Below are 27841 nucleotides of genomic sequence, written 5' to 3'. Positions count from 1 at the left end.
CAGACAGCTGCCTATTTTTTATGGCCTATGAGCTATGAATAGTTTTCACGTTTTAACTGGTAGCATTTTAAGTGGTTACCTAAGTACCTAAATAATATCCTCAATTTGGCCTCTTTGGTCTACAAAGCCTAAAATATTTGCCATTTGGCTCCATAAAAACAGGAGTTCCAGCTTCTGTTCTAAGCTATCAAGATCTTCAATCCACTCTTAATAGAGCTATCACTCTCACACATGGACCACCCTTCCTTCATGGGTACTGGAAATTTCGACTGCACACTTCCAAAATCAACCACGCACTTAAAAATAAGTTGTGTACATTTAACCTAGCATACCTAACCCTTTTCTTTTAGGAGAGTTTTTCAAGTAATCTTGCCCACCATATTTTTCAGAACTTCATTAATAATGGCAAAAAACTGGGCTTACCTGGTGGCGCAGTGGTTGAGAGTCTGCCTGCCGATGCAGGGGACACGGGTTCGTGCCCCGGTCCGGGAAGATCCCACATGCCGTGGAGCGGCTGGGCCCGTGAGCCATGGCCGCTGAGCCTGCGCGTCCGGAGCCTGTGCTCCGCAACAGGAGAGGCCACAACAGTGAGAGGCCTACGTACCAAAAAAACAAACAAAAAACAAAAAAAGGCAAAAAATTAAAACAACTTAACATTCAACAAAAATGGGAAATGTTCATAACAATTATAGAAGCACATACAGTAGAAAACTATAAACTGTTATTGAAAGAGTGAGACATAACCTTTTATTCTTAGAGAACTATGTTTATTTAGGTCCCTTTTGTTTAAATAAGTGTATTTCTGTGTATGTATGTATACAGTCATGTATTTATATACACATACATTATTTGTATGATATATTTATATAAACATATGAAATACATACCTATACACATACCTTTGATTTATATTTGTATACATACACAGGAATATCATTATATATTATATATTTATATACATTGAACTGAATACTGGTGGTATACATATATATCGTGTATAAACGTGTGTCTATGTGCATGTGTAGAAAAGCAGGTTGAGAGATATGGAAGCATGAGTTAGACAGGGTTCAAGATTTTAAAAGTAGTTATGTGTAGGTAGTGAGGTTAAGGCCCATTTGATTGAAAATATTGCATATTTTTACATCAATTGTTATGATGACCAGATTCCTATGTAAATAAAATTATAAATAGCTATACATACTCGTATGTGTAATGTATAACCAAAAGATATATAGTTTTATATATGTATTATATTTATATTATATAATACAATTATACTAATACATTATATATTGTGTTATATAGAATATATTAACTATAGTGTATTATATCAGATAATAATAATTATATATTTATATATTATGATATAATTGTTTTAAAATCAATATTACAGGATATATCATATTAATATTATGAACATATTAACCATAGAAATACATTTCATTACTCATATATTTTGTATATAATATATGCTAGGCAAAAATATATATTAATATAATACATAATTGTTATACACTAATATAAATATTAGTATATTACATTTATACATCAATATAATATTTAATATTGGTATATTTATATTATTTTTAATATATACATAGCTAATGCTCTTTAAAGCCATCTGCTACAAGTAGAATAAGACCAGGAGTATGGCCAAAGCAAATTGTAAAAATATTAGATTACTTATATTCATTTTTATGTCATTCTCCTGGAATCTGCATCTGGCTATTAGAGAGGACACACAGCAAAATCAACAAAAAGTGCCCAGGACATAGGATCCTTTCTTCATTGGAACCTCAAAGGAAACACAGTGCTATTTAGTCCCCCTTCAAAGAGCCAAGAGCAAACCTTGAAGCACCCAGTAAAAGCCAATTCAAACAAAAAAGCTTTTCCACTTAAACTGGAAAACGTTAAGTTCCCAAGAGGCCCCCTACATCAACCACTGAAGCTCATTTGGCAGTAAAAACCGAACAACAAGAAACGCAAAACAATAGGTGTTTTACCAAAAACACAAAAAAGCAGCTAATTAGTGTCTTTCCTGTTTGAGAGAAGGGGGTGGGAAGTGGGCAGAAGACCTGATAGGAAAGATAAAAAGAAAAGGAAAAGGAAAATAACAGTTTCCAGTTTGACACTCAAGCTGTCTTCTGCATCCATTTCGTCAAGACCACCAAGTCAATGTGGAGGCTTTTTCCTCCTTCCCTTTTCTTTTCATGAGACCGATCACAACCAGCACTGCAGATTCCATCCAATTAAGGAATGCTGTTGCCTACAGGTGTGAATGAGCTGTGAGTAAAGTACTGAAGTAGAGGACACCTAAAGTGAAACGATTTCATGAATGTCCACGTGGCTGAGCAGCAAGTTAACCTTTCATAGATGTGCTAAAGAAGAAGAGTTGGGTTTTATTTTATTTACTTTTCCCTGGACTGTGTTGAATGACTATCATCGACAAGTTCAGGCTACTTTTTGCTGAGGATTAATGCACTGGGAGAGCTGAGAGAACACTCAACAGTAGAGCTGTCTTTTTCTTGACCAGTTCACCTTAGTTTCCCAAACTCTAAGTCTTTCCCTAATTCTTTCTCCTTTTTATTGTAGTAAAATGAACATAACACAAAATCCACCATTTTGATCATTTTACAATTCACTGTACCATTCAGTGGAATTTACTACTGTCACAATGTTGTGCAACTATCACCACTGTCCAACTACAAAACATTTTCATCACCCCAAGAGGAAACATACACCCATTTTGAGGAGTCATTCCCTATATCCCTCTCTTCCAAACCCCTGGAAACCACTAATGTATAATATTTTCCGTGTGTATGGATTTGCCACTGCTGGACATTTCATATAAATGGAAGCATACAATATAGAGCCTTTTGAGCCTGACTTCTTTCACTTAGTTGCATCCATGATGTAGCATGTATCATTAATCCATTCACTTTTATGGCTGAATTCCCTGATCCTGTTTTCTTCATACTGTTTGAATACAAAATTTAAAATAAGTTGAGAGTGAAGCTCTGTTTGAAGGGCACATCTACGAGGCCAACTCTTTTAAAAAAGGTGAAAAGGGAGATATTGTTGTGAAATGATAATCGTTGAGAAGCCTCAGCCAATTTGATAATGAAAAGTTTGGGAAATGTTGCAAAAAATTATCTGCTTTATATTAAAAGCCTTTTAAGCAAGGATTCAGGAGATTGTCTGTTTCTTGCAGGTAACTTAAATGAGTCAGAAGGAAATAACTGTGCTTTAAAACAGATTTTGAAAGGATTCTATTTATTCTTAATAGACAAATGGGAGTACAGGTAGTTCACATCCAATATGGACTCCCTGTGCAAACACTGTTTATCGTTTTAGCCACCACTATCAAATTATATTTCTTGAGAGTAAGGCAGCTCAATTCCTGCATATTACTTTTTTTCCTGCATATTACTTTTTAAAATTCATCTATCAAATTATCAGATTCATCAATCCATTAATACAGTATAAACAAGAGATGTTCATGTTTCAGTGCAGTTCAAATATCAGGTATAAAGAACCACCAGCAAGAAAAAGAATCCTATATCTCTTGCCAGAATGTGGTCAGCTCTGGGGTGCTTTGCTAGCTGAAACACACTTTCATTGTTAAGAGGATAGAGGCTGTTTAAGAGGGATGAGAGCCAAAAAATGTTAACTACGTGTATGTGTTAAGAACAGTGCTAGGTTATCTCATATTCTATATCAGCCAAGGCTCACCATTTTACATATGTGAAAAGCGAAGTTAAAAGTGTTTTAGTAGGGCTTCCCTGGTGGTGCAGTGGTTAAGAATCTGCCTGCCAGTGCAGGGGACGCGGGTTTGAGCCCTGGTCCGGGAAGCTCCCACATGCCACGGAGCAACTAAGAGCATGCGCCACAACTACTGAGCCTGAACTCTAGAGCCCGTGAACCACAACTACTGAAGCCCACACACCTAGACCCCGTGCTCAGCAACAAAGAGAAGCCACCACAATGAGAAGCCCGCGCACCGTAACAAAGAGTAGCCCCCGCTCACCGCAACTAGAGAAAGCCCGCGCATGGCAAGGAAGAGCCAACGCAGCCAAAAATAAATAAATAAATCTATTTTTTTTTAAAAAAGTGTTTTAGTAACTTACTAAAAGGCACGCAATCAGTAAATCTGAGCAAGAATTCAATCCCAAATCTGTCACACTGAAGTTTAAGCTAATACATGAGATTAATAAAAACAGCATTAAATTAAAAGTTCAGAGATATTTTTAATTTCATACTCTTTCACTAACGCTCTTTGGAGATAAATCATTTCTTTTATATGGGCCTTAGTTTTCACAACTATCATAGTTGGAAGCTTGACTAGATGATCTGTATGTAGTCTTCCAATTCTAAAATGTTCCACTCATTTGGATTCCTACAATAATTGCCCTTGCGATACATGCATGCTGCCACCAAGTAGCCGTAGAGACTATTAGTTCCTTTTATATCCCTAGTGGGGAGTGCATTTTGACATCAGACTTACCAGTCAATAGTACAACCTGTTACTATAACTATAAAATAACAAAATAATCTGGTATTATTTCCTGTAAAGCAGAAGCTTTACATTGTCTGTGCATCATATCAGAATCACCTGTAGGTTTGTTTGGTTGTGTTTTAACATCTTTATTGGAGTATAATTGCTTTACAATGGTGTGTTAGTTTCTGCTTTATAACACCTGTAGGTTTTTAAACATAGAGGAAATGCATAACCCATTGAATGAGAATCTTCAGAGACAGGACATGGGCATCTGGATTTTTGGGCTCCCATCATCCGTTTATTTTATTTTATTTTATTTTTTGCCTATGTACAATATTTGTCACATCCTCTTGAATCTTTAAATGTTTCTTTTTGTTTGAAAATTTTAGAATATTCCATAATCTTCACCTACTTTTCATAAGGTGTTATCTGTTATGTTTATTCGATCTTCTGCTTCTCCTGGTTGTCTTCTTTTTTTCCTTTTTTTTTTTGGCGGGGGGGGGGGGGCCCTGCCTCATGGCTTGCAGGATCTTAGTTCCCTGACCGGGAATTGGACCCCAGGGCCCCAGCAGTGAAAGCGCCAAGTTCTAACCACTGGACCACCAGGGAAGTCCCAAGACTTCTGTTTTAAATGACTTTTTTTCCCACTCTAATTCATTCCTGGGATCAGTTTCATGTTTGAACATTAAACCAACCTTGCATTACTAGAATAAAGCTACTTTGATTGTGATATATGATTGTTTTACATACCATGGATACAGTTTGTGCTTCTGTTTACACATTTTGCATGCATGTTCAAAAGAGAAACTGGCCTGTGATTCTATTCTTGTAATATTCTTTTTAGTTTTGATCTGAAGCTTATGTTGGCCTTATAAATATTTGAGCAATATATACTTTTCTGTCTCCTGGAAGATTTTTATGTAAGATTACCAATATTTCTTCCCTAAATATTTGGAAGAATTTACTTGGAAAGCCATTTATCCCTGGCAATCATTTTCTGTAAAGGTACTTAATTATACAAACAACTTTTGCAGTAGATATAGGTTTTTGAGATATGTTTTCTTTCTTGGGTTAGTCTTGTTAGCTTGCATTTTTAAAGAATTTGTCATTTTCGATGAATTTTCAAATTTATAAATATAAAATTGTCATAATTTTAACAGCTTTATTGGGATGTTATTTAAATACCATAATTTCAACACTTTAATGTATACAATTCAGTGGTTCTGAGTGTAACCACTAAAAGACTTGGGTAAGCATCACAACAATCCAATTTTAGATTTCTGTCCCCCCACAAAAAACCCATTACACATTAACAAGCTTTTTTCAATCTCCTCAACCCTCTCAGCCCTAGGCAACCACTCATCTACTTCCTGTCTCTACAGATTTGCTATTCTGGGCATTTCATATAAATGGGACCGTACAATATGTGATCTTTTGTGAGTGGCTGCTTTTACTTTACATAATGCTTTCATGGTTCATCTATGTTGTAACATGGATCAGTAGATCGTTCCTTTCTATAGCTGAATGCTATTCTATTGTATGGATATTCCACATTTTGTTTATTCATTTATCCAGTTGTCATTTGAATTATTTCCACCTTTTGTTTTTAGAAATATGCTTCTATGAACATTCACGTACAAGCTTTTGTGCAGACATAAGTTTTTATTTCTCTTAGGTATATATTTAGTACTGGAACTGCTGGGTCATAGGGTAACTCTATGTTTAACACTTGCAGGAACTCTCAAGCTGTTTTGTAAAATGGCCGCACCATTTTACATTCCCACCAGCAATGTATGTGGGTTTCAATCTCTTCTTTTACAGCCTAGCATGTCATCTATGCTGGAAACGTTTCACATGTGGTTGAGCAGGATGAGTATTTTACTCTTTGGTTGAGTGTTCTGTAAACATTTATTAGGTCTTGTTAATTCATAGTCTTGTCCAAGTCTTCTATATCGTTGTTGATCTTCTGCCTAACTGTTCTATCCATTATTGACTGTGGAGTACTGAAGCCTCTACCCAATGTTGTGCAATTATCTATTTTTTCCTTCAATTCTTCATGGATTTTGGTATTTTCTTCTTCGTGTATTTTGGTTTTACCTTATTCAGGGCAAATAGGGTAAAGATTTTTGTATCTTCCCTTTCTTTATCATAAAATGTCCCTTTTCATATCTAGTAACTTTTTTGTTTGTTTTAAAGTCTATTTTTTCTGGTATTAGTATAGCCACTTCAGCAATGCTTACGGTTGCTATTTGCATGATGTATATTTTTTCATCCTTTTACTTTGTACACATTAGACTTTTGAATCCAAGGAGTGTCTCCTATAGAAAACATTTTTTAATACCCAGTTCGACAATATATGCCTTTTGATTATACTGTTTAATTCATTTACATTTAGTTTTTATTATTGATATGGTAGGATTTATTTATGTCTATCATTTTACCTTTGGTTTTCTACATGCCTCATGTTTTTGCTTTTTTGTTATTGTTCCTCCAGTTTCCTTTTATAGTAGGTAGATATTTTCTACCGTAACATGTAATTCCTTTAATGATTTTTAACCACATTGTTTGAGTAATGGCTGCACTAGGGCTTATGTAATACATCTCAGAATCTCTTCAGATTTTTACTAGGTTCATTCCAGATAGAAACAGAAACTGTACTTTTATAGAGCTGTATGCCTTCCCCTCTTTTTTGTTTTTATTACATTTATATATGTTACATACTTAACAACATATTATTATAATAATTACTTCTCACAAGCTTATTTTTTCAAAGAGCTTAGAGAAGAAAGTTGAGCAAATAAATATTTTTGAGTTTGTCCGGTTAATCTATTTACCATTTCTGGTTCTCTTCCTTTCTTCCTGCGGATTCAGCTTATGATCTACTGTCATTTTTATTCTAACACAGCTTTGTTCTCACTGCCTTCGTTGTGCCATATCATCAAATATATGATTTTTTTATGTTATATAGAGAACAATCCAAATATAGTCATATTGTTTAGACACTTACTTTTTAAATTAGTTAAGAGAAGAAAGGAGAAGAAATTTGAAATTACAGTATCTTTTATAATTCTCTCCACAACTGCTCTAGTCAGCATTCTTTGTTTTGTTTGTATGGCTTGAGTTACTGTCTGCTATCATTTGAAGAACTTCCACTAGTATTGCTTGTGAAGCCCGTCTGCTAACAATGAACTCACTCAGTTTCTGTTTCTGTTTCTGAGTTATGGTGAAGTATTGATGATAAGTTGTGGAGTGGTAGGAAAAACTAAAATGCGATGTGCTGTATGATGTATGTTTCACTGAAGTGTCTTGGTCAAATTCTAATGATTTATGATAGAAATCACATAAAGCAAGCATCACAATTCTCCAGGAATGTTCTGTAGAATGCTAATGTTAATGATGAATATGTGATCCCAAATCTTTCACTTGTATTGACCTTATCTCAGTAATTCTTCTCCCAACAATGCCGTAACTAGAGTTGAGTTCTAAAGTGTACCTTCCTCTTTTCCAATAGAAATGGTCCCACAATTTCAGAAAGTTCTCAAAGGTGAAAAAGTGCACACGGCGTTTATCACGTTTGCAAATGCCAATGAAAATGCTAAGGTAACACTGTCCAAAATGCAATATTCTTCTGTGAGGGCACCCAACTTTAAACAAATACACATATTCTAAATACAGCTTAGATCTGTGACATGTTTTGGCCAATGAAGTGTGAGCAGACATGATGGCCTTCAATGAGCAGCAGAGGCCTTAAATGGGCTTGTGCAGTTGGGCTCACCTCTTATGTTTCAGTGAACTTTGTGAGAAGACAGGGCCTGGGAGCTGCGGCCTCACAGTTGGGCTCCAGAGGAAGATGTGTGTTACAGACCTCAAACTGACCCAAAACACGGAGCAAAACCAGCCATCTAGAGGTCTAAAAGAGGGCCACTGCAGCTAGCCAATAGGTCCAAGAAAAATAAATTCTTGTTTATGGAACTGAGTTTTGGGTCGATTTGTTCCAAAGCATTATCACAGCAAGAACTGACTAACACAACATCCTCCAAATCATTGTTATGTAAATGGCTGCCACCATGCCTACAAGTAAGGCAATTGTGTACTCAAATTGTGAGAGTTCTTGAACTCTTGGTGCCTCTCCAACACAATGTACATGGCTAAATTTCCACAAATAAGTTCACTAATATACCACAGAGATCTCCCTAAGCTTTTATTAAATGTAATGCAAAGTTTATTCTTTTCATTTTCTGCTTCTACATAGTTAAAATGCTTTTTGTCAATGTAAAATGGCTCTTACCTTTTGGCTTCTGTCGTGAGAGTCTTTTGAACTCTGAAACACTGTAGGATATCACCTATAAATGGAATCTAAAACATACAACAATTGAACGAATATAACAAAAAAGAAGGAGAGTCACCGATATAGAGAACAAACTAATGGTTGCCAGTGCGGAGGGGGAGGAGGGGGCAATACAGGGGTGGGGAAGTGAGAGATGTAAACTACTGGGTGTACGACAGGCTCAAGGATGTATTGTAGAACACAGGGAATATAGCCAATATTTGGTAATAACTGTAAATGTAAAGTAACCTTTAAAAAAGATATAAAATTTTTTTAAAAAAGAAATCTTACTTAAAATTCGAAACAATTTAAATGTCCATCAACAGGAAAATGCACATATAAATTATTGGATTTCCCTACATGGGAATCCTACGTAGCGAGGAAAGTACATGAACTAGACAGATCTTTACGTGTCAGCATGGATGAACCTTGCAAAGATAACGCTAAATAAAGCAAGTAACAAGAGAAAACAAAATAAAATACGATATGCAGTTTAAGAATACTTAAACATGTAGCCTACATAGAAAGACATCCATGCCACTGATGGAGACCAAGTTCAGAAGAGTGGTTACCCAGGGTCAGCTGGGGAATTGCTGTGCTTGGGAAAGTGGTCACACCAGAGACTCTTCAACAGGAATGGTAATGTTTCACTTCACACACTGGCTGGAGGACGGAGGAGTGTCTGCGGTGTTATAATGTGAGCACGCTGCATGTAAAAGCCATTGCTGACCACATCTAGGGGAACTGATGAGTGGGAGCTGGTAGTGGGTGGAGGCATCCAGAAGGTGGTGGTAGAAGAGGAACATTGTACACGTAACGCCTAAGGCCTGACCAGAGGACGACCATTGCTCTAGAAACTGGACACAAATCCAACTTCTACGGCCAATCCTAGAAGACAAACTGAGGCATATTTAAAATTTTAACACTTTATGTGCGCAAAAATAGATTCAATTCACGCAGCACAAAGCGGAAGAGGTGAGGAGCACTCCAGCCACAGGAGCTGCAGAGATGTTTATTTTAAAAGGGCAGAAGCAAAGCAAGGAAACGAGTGATTTGCTATGGCTTTAACGCCTAGTTGGTGGTTTGTGACTGGGTGTCCTCAGCGGTGTTCGTCACCCTGAGGCGCTGACAGGCTTAGATTTGGGTTGGTTTAAGTGGGCGACCGCATCGCTAGAGCCACCGCAGGCTAACGGCCTCCTTGCAGGGTTAATTTACTAACACCAATTGTCTGAGTCCTTCCTCTTACTCAGTCACTTCACTTCCTACGCCTCACTTTCTCTTCTGCAAAGTGGATATTCAGTAGTAAATTCTCTGTGGAGGTGTCAGTACAAAAAAAGTGATTATTAGGAACCACGATCATGTCCTGAATGCACGGAACACGTCACCGTTTGCCAACCACCGTGTCAAGCCAGCAGAAACGACAGAAATTAAGAGCTCTCCGCAGAAATTCACACACCCGTGCACCAGGTAAGGGACCACAGGCAGACGTTCACTCAGCCTTTCCTGTGTCCCTCACGGAGTTCACGCTCTCTTCTGGGCGGGGCGAGCACAGACACTTAGCGGGAGTTTAACTACTTTTAAAATGTGCTGATACAACCATGTCTCACTTTTGTTTGGATCAGTCAGCAAACGCTTTTTGGAAACCCCAAATTCTCCACACCTCCTACCTTTCACGCTCCCCTAGTCTCGAAGCTGCCGACACCGCTCCTCAGGCCGCGTCGTCAGGAGAGGCGGGTCTGCGTGCGGACGCACGGCGAGCTCGCAGAAGTCCTCGAGCCCCGCCCCCACGGGCCCGCCGGGAGGCTTAAACCGCAACCGCGCGGCTCGGGAGGGCGTTGATGCCCGCGCCAACACCAGGCCGCGCGTGGGCTCCGGAGCGAGGCATGGAGGGCCCGGCCTAGCTTGGGCCCGTGGCCCTATATCTTCGGGCCGCAGCCGCTGGGCGGTGGGCGCCCGAGGGGCCGGGAGGCGAGCCGGGGCCCCCAGGCGGGTGTGGGCATCCTGTCTGCAGCCAGCGTCCCCGAGGCCGCGCTCAGGCCGTGAACACTCGGTGAAGCTGCGCCCGGACAGCGCGGCCGACTCCTTCTCGCGCTCTGAGGACCTGTGCGCGCTGCAGGACTCGGTGCCTCTGCCCTCCGTGCGGGCTTCCCTGAGGGAGGGCCTGCTGGACTTAACGCCTTCTGCCTCCGCGGGTAGACTGGGCGCCGCTCCTGAGCACCCTCTGCCCCTGATCTGTATCCAGAGCTTCTTCCAGCCACGGCTTGTCGAGACAGGTTTGTACTTCCCGCTTCCAGGGGCCCTCGTGTGGGCGGTGAGAAGCGGGGTTTTAAATGGTTAACGGTGGAGGGTGGGCACTGGAACCGGTGCCCAGTGACCGGGTGTACGTGCACTGGACGGGGCGTGCGGCCTAGGACTCCTGCCAGCTCGGTGACCCCGGCCGAGTGCCTTAAGGCTTCAAGGTCTCAGTGTTCTCATCTGTAGCATGGGCTTCACAGGACCCAGCCTCTGTGGCGGTTACAAGGATGCACTGTGTTAATGCTTCTAGACTCTACAAAGTAGAACACTTAGCACAGTTTGGAGCATCGTTAATTGTTGCACAGATGTTACCTGGTCTGTTGAATGACTTTGCCTGGTACACACCAAAGCGATTAGGAAATGGATATATCCCAGCTTCATTTCCTTTCCATTCAAACAGGGCTCAGGAAAAAAAAATTTTTTTCAATAGGTGTATCATATATAGTGAAAAGAGCACCGGTGTCAAGGCAGCTTAGGGTTTGAATTCCAGGGCTTATGCTCTCTGTGGCCTGGACAGGTTTCTTTTGCACTACAATCCCCACACTTGTAAAATGACATTAAAAACCACTCTTTCTGTGGGTTCTTAGAATTAATTAAGCAGGTTATGTGTGTAAAGTATCCTGGCACTTGAATGAGATGTCAGAACCAAGGGCTGCTGGAGACGATGCTTCTGCCCTAGGTAATCTTCCCTTCTGCTGGGCAAAAAGTAAACACAAGCACAGGAGTCAGTGCTCTGGAAGAAGTGAGTTCTGCTGCTACAGAGCACAGAATCTCTTTTTTCTTTGATTTAATTTTTATTCTATATTGGAGGATAGTTGATTTACAATATTGTGTTACTTTCAGGTGTACAGTAAAGTGATTCAGTTATACATATATCCATTCCTTTTCAGATTCTTTTCCCGTACAGTTTGTTACAGGATATGGAGTAGAGGTCCCTGTGCTATGCAGTAGGTCCTTGTTGATGATTTTATATATAGTCGTGTGTATATGTTAATGCCAAACTCCTAATGTATCCCTCCCCGCCATCTTTCCCCTTTGCAGAGCACAGAAACTTGGAAGGGAAAGTTCAGGGTAGGATTCTTGGAGGAAGGGCTGTCCTCTCTAAGGATATGTAGAAGCTCCTGGGGTGGCAGGAGAAAGCAGTGTGTGTTGAAGTTTGAGAAATGTAAGAAAATATGGCAAAACTAATGTACAGGGCTGGAACTCAGGGTTTGGGAAAGAAATGAGAGTTAATACTGAAAACTTAGTGGGGCCCAACAAAAAGGCGCCTTGTTTGTCCTGTCAGATGTTTGGATGTTTATCCTGAAGGCTGCAGGAAACACCAAAGAACAGTGAAATGGAATTCTGGTTTAGAGACTCACTTGGACCTCCATGTGGAAGGCAGTTGATTGGGTGCAGGGTGAATTGTAATCTAAGGGTCCCACTTAAGTTATAAAAGGTGGGACCGGGTTTTGCAGATCTGAGAGAGAATGGGTGAGGCCTGGTGACCAGTTAGAAAAGGGAGGGCAGCAAGCGTGGGTGACAGTTTACAGCTGCATCTTTTTGAGAGATACAGAGCACAGTAGAAAGGGATTGGGGGTGGTGAGAGGATCTTCCTTCATCTTCAGTGCTTTAGAGGGGCCTGGTAGACAGGTCTGGGCCCAAGGTACAGATGTGGGCTTTTGGGAGGACAGGTGTTTGAAGGCATGGTAGAGACTTAGGTTAACCACAAGAATATCCAAAGGATCATAGGTCTGAGAGTTTTTTTAAGTGAGTATATTTGAGGATGTTTATAAGCTGAGAGAAAGTAGCCAACAGAGGAAGGGTGTAAAGATCTAGGAGAGGAAGTGATTGTTCATTTGTTTTTGAAAAGCTGAACACTTGTCGTGTGCCTGGCCCGTTTCTAGGATGTGGGGTTCACACCATCTGTTATCTCTTCTGCAAGGACAGTTCAATTCATGCCCTGGTGAACAGAAGTCAGATTATTCTTTGCATCCCATTCAGGTGTAAGAACTGTTTTGTACCTCGGAAGGGAAGCAAGCTGTATCATTTGGTCACCTGCTGATGATAATAGCATTGGCTGAGACCTGACCATTTACAACGAAGGCACTTCTGTAGGTAATAAGTTCCAGGAGGGCCCGAACTGAGTATGTCTGTTTCAGCATTTAGCATGGTTTAGCATCTGAGAGGCCGGTACATTATTGGCATATAGTAGACTTAAAAATGAATATTTGTGGATTGTCTGAATGAGTGGATGTGTGTGATTCACCTCCTATTTGCAGGTCCTATGCCCTGCAATGGATTTTCAGTGTCAGGTTGTGACAGTATTTATGATGGGGATTGGCATTGTTCCCTATCTAATGGATAAAGATTACACATGAAAGGACTTTACAGTGACATCTCAAAAGCCTCATAGGAATTACTTAACAAAAAAATAAAATTGGATTCTGTATAATTTTTAATTTGTAAGCTGGCCAGAACACTGGTATTTCAGCCAGTCCTCTGGTAGTTCCGATGACGTCCCCATGATCACCCAGGCATAATCAGAATGGCTTTAGGATTTGGGAGCCAAAATGTTCCTCAGTATTTACGGCTTTGCTCGTCCATTTAAGAAAATGGACTATTGAAAAAATAGCTTCAGACACAATATGGCATTTTATGATTTAGCATGAAATCTGAGAAATATAGAGGTTATCTGAAGCCTGCAATGGTAAAGTTCCCTCTGCTATTGAAGTTATTGTCTTTAAACAAACATTCTACATCACTAATGCTATATATATATTTTTTATGATATTCAGGTTAATTTCCTGTTCTCTCTAAGGAAGTAATTGGTTGCTTGGTATGAGAGATGGTGTGGCTTCCAAAGGTGAAAAGTATTATTTTGTTGTAATTTCCAGCTACCTAAGGATGGGAGAGGCCCAGGACACTGCAGTCAGTATATTATGTGGAGCAGGTTATATTGTGGTTTATTTATGAACTTTTACATGTTTATTTTCTTCTTTGCGGTACGCGGGCCTCTCACTGTTGCGGCCTCTCCCGTTGAGGAGCACAGGCTCCGGACGCGCAGGCTCAGCGGCCATGGCTCACGGGCCTAGCCACTCCGCGGCATGTGGGATCTTCCCGGACTGGGGCACGAACCCGTGTCCCCTGCATCGGCAGGCAGACTCTCAACCACTGCGCCACAAGGGAAACCCACATGTTTATTTTCTATGCAAGTTTGTGTGCTCCTTTTTGAGTTTTGGTAGATAAGTGTTTTGTAACTTTGGAATACTTGGAGTTTTATATATATATATAACTTATATATATATATTTTTTTAACGTAGTAGTTAAAGCCGTGGAGAGTGTACTAGTCTACCTAGGTTCAAATTCTGGCTTTACCCTATGAATTCCCTGTGGCTTCCTCTGCTCACCTATTAAAATGGAGGATAATAAGACTGCTGTGGTGAGTTACTTACTAAATGCTATTTAAGCATTTGCTATAATGATCCTGTATACTCGAAGGCAAGGAACTTGCCCCTTGATTGTCTCTGTATTCCTAGTGTTTAAGAATTCCTAGTGCTTTCCTAGTGCATTGTCTTAGGATAGAAATAGCTCAGTATAGTTCTTCTCACTATAAAGTACTGTTACGTTGAAAGTCTTTGCTTATGTACTAATAATCTATGACATATCTGCTGAGGACAAGGAAAGGAATAGTTTTAAAACTGCAATGGATAACAAAAGATTATATGATGTAATGCCTTTATTATGTAATTATAAAACTAACAAATGATCATGGTAGAAAATTTGAAAAACTCCTAGACAAAAGAGAGGTCAACAAAATTTGGAGTAACTTTCAGAGTGTAGAGTTGTCCATGAATATTAGTGCTTTCATTTTTTCTAGGACTTTAAGTCGACTGCTTCTTAAGAATGTATTCCTGATATTTTACTTTAATGATGTTTTCATCATGGGGACACACACACACACAGAAATCTGTCAAAAAAAAAAGGCATGTAAATCACTGATGTTTCAGATAGCCACATGAAATAAAGTGAGAAAGGTCAACAAGCTGAAAGAATGTGGAGTAGCATCTCCTTAATTGCTTACATAACTCTGATAATTACCTCTTTGTGGATAAAGTAATTAATGGGGAATCTAATTCAAGAAAAATGTATGAACTTCAAGCCTTCTCAAAGCCAAGTATTTCTTTCCACAAAAGGTTACTTTCCACGGCCGTGCTTCCTTATTACCAGACAGGGAAAGAGTATTGTATGGCAAAGGGTCTTCCTGAAGGAGGGTGCTTCCCACACTGATTGTCATAAATGACTTCGGAATTACTGTTGCTGTATTACCAAAATCTTAAACTAGGATATTTTTGACAAATGCGGTCCTTAGTTAATTTTTAGAGCTACAAACTGTCAGATGGCTCTGAAATAACAATTGTCTGGCTATTCTTCAGGGTGATCACAATATGGTAATGACCTTGAGGTATCATTAAAAAGCAGGAAGGTGTGAGTCTTCCTTTGGTGCCAGAGTGAAATGCGAGTTGGAGTTGGAAAAGAGGCCCACAACCAAGTGATAGAGAAGGAAATGTGAGGTCATTGGTGAAAAACCAGGTTGAAGTTAAGGGGAAGAGGCATGAGGAAATGGTCAACTGTTACAGTATTACAAAGATCATCAAGGAGCATATCCATGAATGTGGTTTGTATTGCAATCTGCTGAAAAAGAGACAAATATCCTGGCCTGGCCTTCATGGAGATTATATTTTGTTGATTCTGATAATAGATTATTGTTGAAAAGGGCCTCCTATAAATTATAACCATGCAAAGGCAGCAAGATAAATTTATTTTTCTTTATGTATGTGTTTCTCATTCCTACTCACTTCTCTCTTAGGTGAAGAGAAAATCACACACACAAAAAATGTCAAGTCTCAGCTATTCCTTTTCAAAATAATTTTTTTCCAAATTCCAGTGGAGGCAATAGGTTAACTGTTAAGATTTGTAAGCCTCAAAAAGCTAGATTTTTACAAAGTGTAGCAAAATTTTATTACATAAATAATAGATTTGGAAAGAATATATGATGAAGAAAATTTGGCAAAAGCTGGCTTTTCTTCCGTGAATGACTTCACTGTGTTGGGAGAAGAGGCAGAGAAGAAATCAAAGTAATTAAACATGGGGTGAGTTTTCCTGATAGGGGACTCTAGTGCTTTAAAATAGACTAGATAATCCTAGAGATAATCTGAGGGTAGAACAGACCAATGCCTCATTTCCAATCTGGTACCCTGGAAGAAAACAGTATATTTTCTTTGAGGTCTTGAGAGGTTTTTCTTCAGTTTTGTTTTGGTTTTGGTTCATTTTGTAATCAACCTTATTAAGGTATCATTTACATACAATAAAATGCAGACATTTTTAGTCAACGGTTCAGTGACTTTTAATTAATGTATACATTTGTTTAACTACCACCCCCATAAAGATAGATAACAATCCTAAAACCCTAGAAAGTTTCCTCCTAGGCTTTTGCAAAAGTATCCCCATCTCCCACCCCAAGGCAACCACGGATCTGTTTTTTATCTTTAGAGATGACTTTTGCCCAGTTTAGAATTTCATGTAAGTTGAATAATACAGTCGGTGCCCTTCTGATCTGGCTTCACTTGCTCAGCATATGGTTTTTGAGATTCATTCATGTTGGGATGTTTTAAACCAGGACTTTAGCCTGGGTGGCTGATGTTGTCTGAAGGCACCTATAGGTACATCTGAGTCTCTGGCATTGTCACTGTCTGTTCTTGGCTCCGTATTTTCAACTTTACTAAAAACCACAAGGTTGAAGTAAGGAAGATCATTGTCAGTATAATGGAGGTGAAGTGGGTTCTGTTATATAATATTCTCAGCATAAATTGACCTGCTTGGAATCATTGTGTTGGTAATCAACAAGGATACTCTTCCTCCAAAAGCCTTGATACTATAAAACTTCTAAAGGACGCTGTCGTAGGACTCTTTTAGTTTTCATTTTTTGGGAAACATTTCTGGAAAAATCAAATGCTCACAACCTGAAAGAAGCAATTATTCACCTGAAGGCTAACTCTGCTAAAGTTGAGTTGTCTGACCTCTACATGCTGATAGAACCCAAATAGCCTTGCAAAACAATGCTCTCTTATTGGATATAAGCATATAGATTGTTTAAGATGGACGTGTATATGCAGTAAAGTGAAAAAACAAAGAATCTTTGAGTTTCCCTTGCTGGTTTTTTTTATTTTTTCATTTAAGTTTCTATAGCGTATGCTAATAGTTCAGGGAAACCTCAATTTAGTTTTAGGTCCACTCTACATAAATGTTGAAGTACTCCATACCCACCTTTTTTCTACCTTCCTTCTTTTCTTCCATCTTTCCTTTCTAACTTCTTATAATCCATTATACTTAATCCTGCATTTGCTGAGGTGGCAATTAGTGTAGGAAAATTGAAAGCACTGTGAAATTTTGCTGTTCAGAATGCATGTTGACCAAATTCTATATTGAGAAAAGGTCTGAATTTACCCAGAGTAACCCTTTCTCAGCGTCTTTGAATAAAGGCCATAGAAAGTGGGCTATATATAATATCCTGACAGGTATGTAGAACTCATAGCAATTGCCCTAAAGAGCTTACCTAGCGTAGATGCATATGAATGCATTTAATGATTGTTTTATTGGCAGCAGTGCCAACATACACAGTCTGTTTTGTTTTATATCATTCTCATTACCTGCTGTTTACCACTGTATACATTGCTAATGGCGTGGTTTCTATGGCTTGTGAATTTCACGGCCAAATAATATGTAATTTATTGCACACTTCAGTGTAGAAGATGGAGACTCCATAACTTTTCATGTGCTCTTTGCCGCTTTGGAATGTATTACACTGAGATCAGGCAAAGTAATAAATGTATTTCAAATGTGCGTGATAGCTAAACATCAATTAGGACTGATGGGCAATATTTCTTCTTCCAGCAACATAACAGTTTTTAAAGACTAAGCCACTGAAGGTGGAGTTACTGAACATGGGACTCAGTTCACTGGGATCCTACTTAGAAAAATAAAGGACAACTTGGATTGGATATGTGTGGCTTATTCAAGTAGTAACTAATCAGCTACATCTTGGTGAACTTAATTTGTCACAATCGTTTGGTATTTTATTAACTCTCTTCCCCTTCTTCCCCCGACTCTCACGAGAACGGATCATGAGTATCTTAAAACATACTAAGTCGTCTTCCATCCCTGTTAATCTAACTACAGAAGCACACTTTCCTTATCGAATGCAACTTACTGTCTTTTAGAGTAGCTGTGGTTTTAATTCTCTACAAAATTAAAACCAGCAAAGAGAAACATTTTCAAGGAGCCACACATTGTAGAGCTTTAGAAAGAAGACTTTAGAATTAAGGGCAAATATATCGATTTATAGCTAAAGCACCTGAGGCCTAAAGTAGGCAGGTAACCATCAAGGTCAGGGAAGGGGTTGAATATCAGGTTTCAAGCTGAGAAAGAGTCTACAGGGACTCAATCTGAGCAGGTCAAAAACCGAAAGGAGATCACGAATGTTCTGGGAAGGCTGGCATCTGGCCTCCAGTGTGGGATTCAGATGGGGAGTGGTTCCTGGGGGAACTGAGCTTCTGCAGTAGGCAGAGAAGTCCACCTCCCCTCCGGAAAGTGCCACTGACATCAGGGAGTTGAGGGGAAAGAGCAATGAATTCCAGTCCACCTGAGAAAGCAGGCCAGACTGATTAACTCTGAATTTAGGCTTATTTCAGATACTTCTTGAGAAAGAACTTGGACAAGAGCAAGTCCCACGCAGCCTCTTTTAAATCCATGCCCAGTATTTTCTGGTGGAGCTGCTTAAACCCTCCAAGTGACTCCAGTATTTTAATTTCACTCTGTATTTAATTCCGACAGTTCTATGATTGATTATTTAATGGGAAAATAACTAGGGTCACAAAAGAGTGTGAATGTATTTTACAGGATGAGGATGGGTGGAGTGGAGCAGTCTGGAACAGGACACCAATAAAAAGGGATCTTGGTAAAGAAGAATGTCTATTAGAAATGGACAGGAATTCCCAAGGGAATTAGTGCCTGACACCACGCCCTTCTCTCTGCATGTTTAGAAGCTAGTTTCTAATTTTATTTTCATAGGAGATGTCCCTGTGATGAACTGTCTTTAATTCCATACTATTTATCACATGGACATATTGTGAAGTTTGTGTGAGAGAAAGCAAGTATTAGAATTTGTCTTGCAAGCAGCTATAAGCACTGCCTGTAACAGTCTAGGATAGAAGGAAAAGGAAAGGAAGGTGGAAACAAAGGAGAAAGACAGCTAATGATGCTGGAGTCTCTCGCTAGGATTTGTGGTATCTCGTTTTGAAACTAAGTACAGAAAGTCAGAACTTGACTGATTGTTTCTTGATCACGGTTTGTTTTCATTTTTGCTTTTTTCTTGCTCTCTCATCAGTTATTCCAGCCAGTGCCATGTCATTTTCAGTTTCAGTAAGCATGCCTGTCTTGTTTCCATTTGCATTATTCATGCAAACGTTGATTGAACTGATGACCCCGAGTTATCACGGAAACATTAGATGCACTTGTGGATACATTTCTTAATTTTAGAAAAAAATTCCCGAGTGAAGGTTAAAATAACTCCTCTTCAATTTGTCAGTTAAAAAAACTTCTCCTAACATACAATACCTCATTGCCTAACAATGCCAGATAAATGAAGAATTCCTATGTATTCATGAATGCAGGCTAGTCTGTATATCTTTTGGCAGGTATGACCGTTACCGAGGGTAATGGCCTTGTTTGCTGGCCATGTCCTGTCTCCTAGAAAGTTGTACTTTCCATTTTCTTTCAGTTGGTCCATTGGATATCAGAGGTGAATTTATAAAACTATACTTCCCTTTACACTTACTTTGTTTTGTTTTGTTTTGTTTTACTTGAAGTATAGTTGATTGACAATGTTGTGTTTCAGGTGTACCGCCAAGAGATTCAGATATATATATTTCTTTTTCAGATCCGTTTCCTTTATAGGTTATTACAAGGTATTAAATATAGTTGCCTGTGCTATACAGCAGGACCTCGTAGTTTATCTACTTTATACATAGTATACACTTACTTTGTGTGATCCACGCTGGTCAGACCACATAATTATTTTCACATCTGATATAATTTTTTCAGGTCCAACCTCAAATCTTTGATGAGAAGATATTTTAAAATAAGTTTAGCATGTGTGTGCTCTAAATCCAACAGTAGTTATTAGAGATATGATTTTGCACTAGGTATTCCTCTCTTTTTTGTTCTTGGCCAACCCATTGAAAATTAGTTTTTATTTTCTGGTTGGTTTGCTAGATGTTTATGACTATAATAAACGGGTTAAATTTTCTCTTATATCTTAAAGCACAATCTGAATTAGCAATGGATATTGTGCTATACATAGGGGCTGTGATATAAATATAGTTTCTAACTTCAAAAACATATAGCCTAGAAGGGAACACAGACACATATGCAGCAATTATGGCAACTGCATTTGTTTACTAAGTGAAATAGCACTGAGATGGATAAAGTGCTAGCAAGCCTTGAACAGGCAAATCAGCTTCAAAAATAGATGCGCAGTTCTTTAAAAATCTTTTTAACATTTTTCTGGCTACATGTAGAATATAACTTAGCATAAAAACGGTATGGGTTTGAGGATATGGGGAGGAGGAGGGTTAAGCTGTGACAAAGTGAGAGAGTGGCATGGACATATATACACTACCAAACATAAAATAGATAGCTAGTGGGAAGCAGCCGCTTAGCACAGGGAGATCAGCTTGGTGCTTTGTGACCACCTGGATGGGTGGGATAGGGAGGGTGGGAGGGAGACAAAATAGGGAGGGGTTATGGGGATGTATGTATATGTATAGCTGATTCACTTTGTTATATAGCAGAAACTAACACACCATTGTAAAGCAAATATATTCCAATAAGGTCGTTAAAAATAAATTAAGTAAAAGAAGACTGACTCATCCAATTAAAAAAAAATTCTCTCATCCTGGATTCAAGAGAAGGGATGAAGTAAAAGGATGAGGAAGAACAAGAAGAGGAAATGTGAGCCTGGAGAGGGTAGGAGGAAGAGCAGAAGGCAAATAAGTGTATGTGCTTCCCTTGCCATCCCTGACTTTTTTTTTTTTTTTTTTTTTTTGGTGCTTCAGGAAAACCCAAAAGCCAGAGGAGAGCACAGAGGTGCTCACCACTGCATGTGAACAAAAAGGTGGAGAGAAGAGAATGGTGGTAATCTGCGCAGGCAACTGGAGGATGACCTGAGTGCATCTCGCCAGGAAACGGTCCCCGTTCCATAGAAGCCCTGAATATGCCAGGCTCTTATGTTTAGATGGGGGGCCGAAGGCATCTGTGGGGTCACCACATACATCACTCCTGGAGGTGTTGTTCACATTGTGTTCTTTGTAAAGAGTGTCCCTGGTGAGGTTCAACATCTCCCTCTGCAGGACCCAGCCTTGCCCTCCCAACCCGCCGAGGTCAGCAGGCAACATCCCCAGTTAATCACCAAGTGTGGTGAGATATCTGGAGTGGCCCTGGTACCCCCCAGTTCAGGCGTCCTGGGGAAAGGGTGAGGAGGACAGAGGCACCGGGCCTTCTTCTCACGCAAGCAGACAGCTCACCTGGCCCAGCGCTGCTGCATCCCTGTGGGCACGCGGTAGCCCTGGCATCCGGTAGGGGACACTGCAGGATCCACACCTGGCTGGGATTTGCCCACCCCCTGGGGACCCCTCAGCCTCTGTGGAGCCCCACTGAAGGGCCTGGGTCACCTCATGGCACCATTTCTCAACCTGAGGTTCTATAGATTTTCCATAGATGTGTTAAAATTGAATACAACACACACACACAAAATGAAGGCAATTCAAAGCAATGCTAATTTAGGATGAGTTAAAGGGCCAGGATTCCAAGTTAATTATGACCTTAAAATTAGATAACAAATACATCTGGTTTTATTACACGCTGAAAAGCAGTGTCTTCTACAAACTTTTCATGTTGGGATACAGCAAAGCTATAGAATTTATGATTCTATGACCACAGCATCAGGATATTTTTAAATTAAAAAGCACAGGCAAGTTTGGCTGGGGTGTTAAAGAAAGAAAAATGATTCTTAGGGGAAAAGGGAACATTGCGGTTCTCTGCCCACTTCCACTGTGCTGATCTCATGATGGGCCGTGTTGCGTGTGGGCTGGAGGGACAGGGTCACTACTCCCACCTGTGTCATCAGACCTCCCACTCACAGCGCCCAGGTGGGAGGGACCCACACTTTTCACCCTGGAGCCCCAGAGCCTCCCCTTTCCTCTGCATCACTTTCACTGTTCAGGGGACCAGTCACTTGAACACCGCCCGGCCAAATGCCCAGGTTAAATCGCCCCTGTAGGACAGGTCTCTCTGCTACCAGAACACACTTGGCAAAGAGCAGCAAAGAGGCCCCAGTGCCCTGGGGATGTGAGCCCTGGGGATGTCAGGGCCCAAAGTCACTTGCAGGGTCTGAGTAGCCCCCCTGGGTCCCACACACCGACCCCAGGGAGCCCACCTCCCCACTGACTCCAGTCCCTGCCTTTGTGTGGCAGGTTCTGGTCTGACACCTGTGAGGACTGTGACCTGGAGGCCTCAGCCTGAGACTCAGAGGGGATGGAGCTTGTGCAGTGTCTGGCAGCTTAAATGAGACACGAGTCCAAGGAAGGAGGGCCGCCTCTCTGCTCCCCCTCTGCTCCTGAGTCAGCTAGTGAGTGCCGGTTACTTCCTGTCGGAGCTGTACAGATTTAGCATAAATTTTAGATACATGTCTTACTTTTAACAGTGAAAGGCTGTTACATCAAGCAAAATTGATCTCCTCCTCGGTTTTTTTTTTTTAAACATTTCTATGTAAGATAACACACAAGTACAGAAAAGCACCCTCCGCAAAGGGAGGGCTCAGTGAATTACAGTGGGCGCTCCACTCTGGGGAGCAGTAGTTTTTCCCTCTGTGAAAGCCCAGATGCTTCTGAGAAGCTCCTCTCAGCTTCCTTACTCTGGCCCGACCTCCACAGCGGAAATCCCAAAGGGACTGGATTCTCCCAGCCCTCCAGCACCCTCCACTACTTTCTGATTGTGCTGCCACACTCATTTTGAGTTATTTGTGTGTAAATCACTGCACTTGGAATATACGTGGAGTAACTGATTTCATTCTTATAACCGAATAAGTCAGCACTTATTCTTCTCCCCTTCTACAGGAGGCAGCCAGGGTGCTGGGGACATCCTGTATATTGAACTGTGTGTTGGTAGCAGATGTGTTTATATTTACAAGAAACCATAAAGCTCTACGCTTAAGATCTGTGCCCTGTACAATACACCAAGGAAACTTCAATTAGAAAGAGATGCCAAAAAAATTTCCCCACAAAACAAACTTCAGGGCCAGGTGGCTTCCTCTGATTTCTACCAAACATTTAAGACAGAAACGATGCCCGTCTCCTACACACTCTTCCAGAGAACAGATACAGAGGGAACACACCCACACTGCTTTCATCGGACCAGGAGAATACTGATGTCGTACCCGCAGCAGATATTACAGGACAGGAGAAATTACAGGCTAAACACTTCTGAATGTCGATGTCAAAATCCAAAAGCAAATATTAGCAGTCTAAATCTAGAGGTTTTCAGAAAGGAAGGAAACTAGGGTTTCGTGGCGGTATTTCCAGTGGTTGATGTGGACAGGATCACTGGGTGTTTGGGTGCTGCCTGGGAACGTGGAGAGAAGGGACAATGCCATCGGGTTAGTGGAATGAACATTTGGTGACAGAGATTAGGAGGGCCTGGGTCATCCTCAGAGACAGTCCTGGGATGGGGTCTCTAGGCTGTGGCTATGGAGGGGTCCCTCTAGAAGGGCATGGGCCTCTCTCCTGTGCCACTGCAGGGTCTAGGGATGGATGAGGAGTTTGTAGGGGCTGGATTTTGATGAGGAAGGATGAGCAGGGAAGGTGCGCCCTCAGAGCCAGTGCAGCCACGGCCCCTCCCCAGCCAGGCCGTAGCCCAGGCTACTCCGACAGTTGCTCACATCAATAGTCAGGCGACAGTGGGGCACGCCAGCTTCACCCACTAAACCACCAAGCACAGCCCAGCAGGCCACTGTCCTCATTAATCAGCACTACCTGTGCATCCAGGGCTGGTTGTTGAAGACCAAGCTAATTTGTTAGAGACGTGCCATGTGGGCAACTGGCTTGGAGAGACCAGGGCTCTGAGCCACGTGGAGACAAGCCGACCACTGGTCAGACCACCAGGAGGCTCACCCAGTGTGTGAAGACGCTGAGGGAGGAGGGACGTAGACGGGACCCCCTGATCCTTCAAGGGACCTTCTTTCAGGGATATTTAAGAGCTGTGGGGTCAGGGATCAACATGTAAGGGAGGCAGCGGGTCAGGCATGGGCCCTCCTGTTGGCTCAGACCCCTCCTGTCCTTGGAGCAACCATGGGGCAGGCAGGAGGATTGGGGTCATGGAGGGAGGGGAGCCCTGGGCTCAGGGGTCCAGAGCACCATCTAGAGGATTCAGGGGTTCAGGGATTTCTGTCCCAGGGAACCAACTACATTCCTGTCCCACATCCATCTGTCATCAGCTTTGCGACTCCGGGAAAGTCACTTAAAATCTCAACATTTTCGTGCCATGTACCATAAAATATGGTTCACAGCACCTGCCATGAGTTCCCCACGGGGCTGATGTGGGGATCACAGGAGATGATGACAGATATTCTTCACAAGCTCTAAAGCATCACACCCATAACCTTCCCCACTCCCCTGCCCTGTGGCATCCAGGTCCCCTCTCTGGAGGCAGCACTACCACATTTCTTGCTTATTCTTCCAGACATTTAATATTTGCACACTTAGGTAGAACTTATGAAGTAACCATCATTTTTCATCAGGGTCTACCTGATTTGCTGTATTAAGCTTCATCATGTAATACTAATAAGTGGGCCCTATTAACGTTTCCATTATCACAGAACAAGGAACTGAGGACAGAGGGTCTGCATAACTTTCCAGGTTCATGTGGCTTCTGGTATGATTTGAATCCAGACCATCAGGCACCAGCCCCCACTCTGTCGGTCACTGTGCTGTGCTCCCTTTCTGTATTATCTCACTAAATAAAGTCATGTCCCCGTGCAGTCAGGCTGCTGGCTATTTTAAGGGCACACCACATTGCAACACCCTCTTCTCAGCCCAGCTTCGATTCACTTGACTCCCCTAGACTCCCCTAGGAAGCTGGTGAACAAAGAGAACAGACGTGTGACCTGGGAATGAATTGACACCTCTGCATGGTCTTCTCCCAGCAACATATCAATAGTTCTCTCAGTTTCTGTCGTGTTTTCCAGGATCATGACTCGGGTACCAAGAAGAAAAGGAAGATTATAAAGGAGTCAAACACAGGATGCACAAGAATATCATCTGCGATCAAGATAATCTGCTGGCCATCTGCAGCAGTGGTTCAGGTACATCAGAATCAGCATCTGGCCAAACAACAAGGTAGGGACACAAATAGCACCCCCACTAACCACTCCATTGAAGGTACTGTGGAAATAATACCAGCAAGTAGATTCAGGAGCAATGGCTGTAGTTTGTACAGCAGAGCCTGGATCTGGCTGAGGGAGGATTGGGCAGGGAAGGTGCCCACTCAGAGCCGGTGCAGCCACTGCCCGCTCTTAGGCAGGCCTTAGTCCAAGCTGCTCAGATGATTGGTCAGTTTCTAGTCAGTGAGACCCTGGGGTCCTGTAAACTTCATCTGTTAAGCCACCAAAACACCAGCCCAGTAGACCCTGTTCCCAGCTAATGAATATTAACTGCTCATCATCCAGGTTTGATCAGTTGAAGATGATGCTAATTCTCTGTGCAACTGTCATGTGGGCAGTTGGTTTGGACTGTCCTGGGTTTTGAGTCAGTTAGGGAGTCAAGTAGACTACTGGTCATTCAGGGTGGTCACCTGACCACCAGGAAGTCTCACTGCAAATCAGCTGCTAGAATCAAGTGCTGAGGGGGAAGGGAGGGGAGATGCACACATATTTGGATACCCCGGTCCATCAGGGGGTCTGCATTTGGGGGAAAGACATTGTATTTGGGGTCAGGGATTGAAACGTAGAGCCAGGAGGTAGGTCCAGATTTGAGCCATTCTCTTGGGCCAGGCACCTCCTCCGAGTACCAGCTGTCTCCCTGCAGCATCCTTGGGGCAGGAGGATGTGTGAAAGGGAGCGAGGAGAGCTCTTGGTTTGTGTATCCAGGGCATGATCTCATGTCCATGTGTTCAGGAATCTCTATCCCTCCCCTGCCTCAGACCCATCACTCATCAGTGTTGTGACTCTGGGCAAGTTACTCAATCTGTCTAAATTTCAGTGCCCTGAACCATAAAATATGGGTCACAGCCCCTACTCTGCCCACCCCACAGTGCATCACAAGAAATAATATTCTTTCCATGAGCTCTAAAACTTCTTACTCATGTCATCAATGTGAAAAAGTAGGCTCTATCCTCCTGTTTGTAGCCTCCTAGGTGCCCTTTCTGGAGACGACCTACTTATTCTTCCAGGCATTTAATACTTGAACATTTATGTAGGTAGCACTTATGAAGTACCCATCATTTTTCTTCAGGCTTTGTATTTACTAATTTTTAGCTTCAGAACATAATACGAATAAGCAGGTCCTACTAATATTTCCATATCCCTGGCCAGGGAACTGAGAAACAGAAGGACTAAGTAACTAACCTTCCTAGGTACACGTGGCGTTCAAATAGTCTATCTATCTATCTATCTATCTATCTATCTATCTATCTATATCTGGATATGTCACATTTTCTTTATCCATTCACCTGTTGGACACTTAGTTGTTTCCTAGTCTTGCTTTGCCTATTTTATTTTATTTTTTTACACACACTGCATGATATGCGGGCCTTAATTCCCTGACCAGGGATCAAACCCATGCCCCCTGCAGTGGAAGTGTGGAGTCTTAACCACTGCACCACCAGGGAAGTCCCCTGCTTTGCCTATTTTAGAATCAGATTATTTGTTTTTGTTTGTTTGTTTGTTTTTTGCTATGGAGTTGTTTGAATTCCTTATAGATTTTGGATATTAACCTCTTATCATACATGTGGTTTGCAAATATTTTTTCCCATTCCTAGGTTGCCTTTTCATTTTGTTGATTGTTTCTTTTGCTCTCCAGGAGCTTTTTAGTTTGATGTAGTCCCATTGGTTGCTTTTTGTTTTTGTTGCTTGTGGTTTTGTTGTCATATCCAAAAAATCATCACCAAGACCAATGTTAAGGAGCTTTCTCTTTATGTTCTCTTCTAGGAGTTTTACAGTTTCAGGTCTTACATTTAAGTCTTTAATCCATTTCAAGTTAATTTTTACAAATGGTGTAAGATAGGGGTCCACTTTCTTTGTTTTGCATGTGGGTATCCAGTTTTGCCAACACCATTTACTGAAGAGACTATCTTTTCCCTGTTGAGTATTCTTGGATCCCTGTCAATTAGTTGCCTGTATGTGTGTGGATTTATTTCTCAGCTCTTGATTCTGTTGCATGGTGTATGTGTCTGTTTTCATGCCAGTACCATACTATTTTGATTACTCTAGCTTTGTAGTATAATTTGAAATCAGGAAAAGTGTTGCCTCCAGCTTTGTTCTTCTTTCTCAGGATTGCTGTGGCTTTTGAAGTCTATTGCAGTTCCATACGAATTTTAGGATTGTTCTTTCTATTTATGTAAAAAATGTCATT

General features: G+C 41.1%; 3 protein-coding genes across 4 annotated transcripts in view; 1 reads left to right on the top strand and 2 right to left on the bottom strand.

The window, feature by feature from the left end:
- Positions 1–25567, top strand: part of LOC307184911 (uncharacterized protein) — a gene marked incomplete at its 5' end in the record, with an annotated part of 36604 nt that extends 11037 nt beyond the window's left edge. The window contains 3 exons of the mRNA XM_079918665.1: positions 10510–11098; positions 21275–22845; positions 25459–25567. Coding sequence (XP_079774791.1) covers positions 10510–11098; positions 21275–21357 — 672 coding nt within the window. The 3' untranslated portion in view covers positions 21358–22845; positions 25459–25567. The remainder of the gene's footprint in view (positions 1–10509; positions 11099–21274; positions 22846–25458) is intronic.
- Positions 1–27841, bottom strand: part of LOC307183206 (metabotropic glutamate receptor 7-like) — a 582198-nt gene that overhangs the window by 89870 nt on the left and 464487 nt on the right. The window contains exon 7 of one of the 2 annotated variants that reach the window (XM_079915389.1): positions 14996–15069. The exons of the other annotated variant lie outside the window; for it this stretch is intronic. The gene's annotated coding sequence lies outside the window, so the exon portion shown is untranslated. Of the gene's footprint in view, positions 1–14995; positions 15070–27841 lie in introns of those variants that run through there. 2 annotated transcript variants of the gene reach the window in all.
- The window catches only part of LOC307183207 (putative POM121-like protein 1), a 77871-nt gene continuing 76822 nt past the window's right edge, over positions 26793–27841 (bottom strand). The window contains exon 2 of the transcript XR_013827410.1: positions 26793–26835. The gene's annotated coding sequence lies outside the window, so the exon portion shown is untranslated. The remainder of the gene's footprint in view (positions 26836–27841) is intronic.

Source organism: Stenella coeruleoalba (assembly GCF_951394435.1).
Source record: "Stenella coeruleoalba genome assembly, chromosome: 3".
Taxonomy (NCBI): Eukaryota; Metazoa; Chordata; class Mammalia; order Artiodactyla; family Delphinidae; genus Stenella; species Stenella coeruleoalba.
The sequence above is the reverse complement of the archived record's forward strand: the minus strand, read 5'-3'. Positions and strand labels throughout refer to the sequence as shown.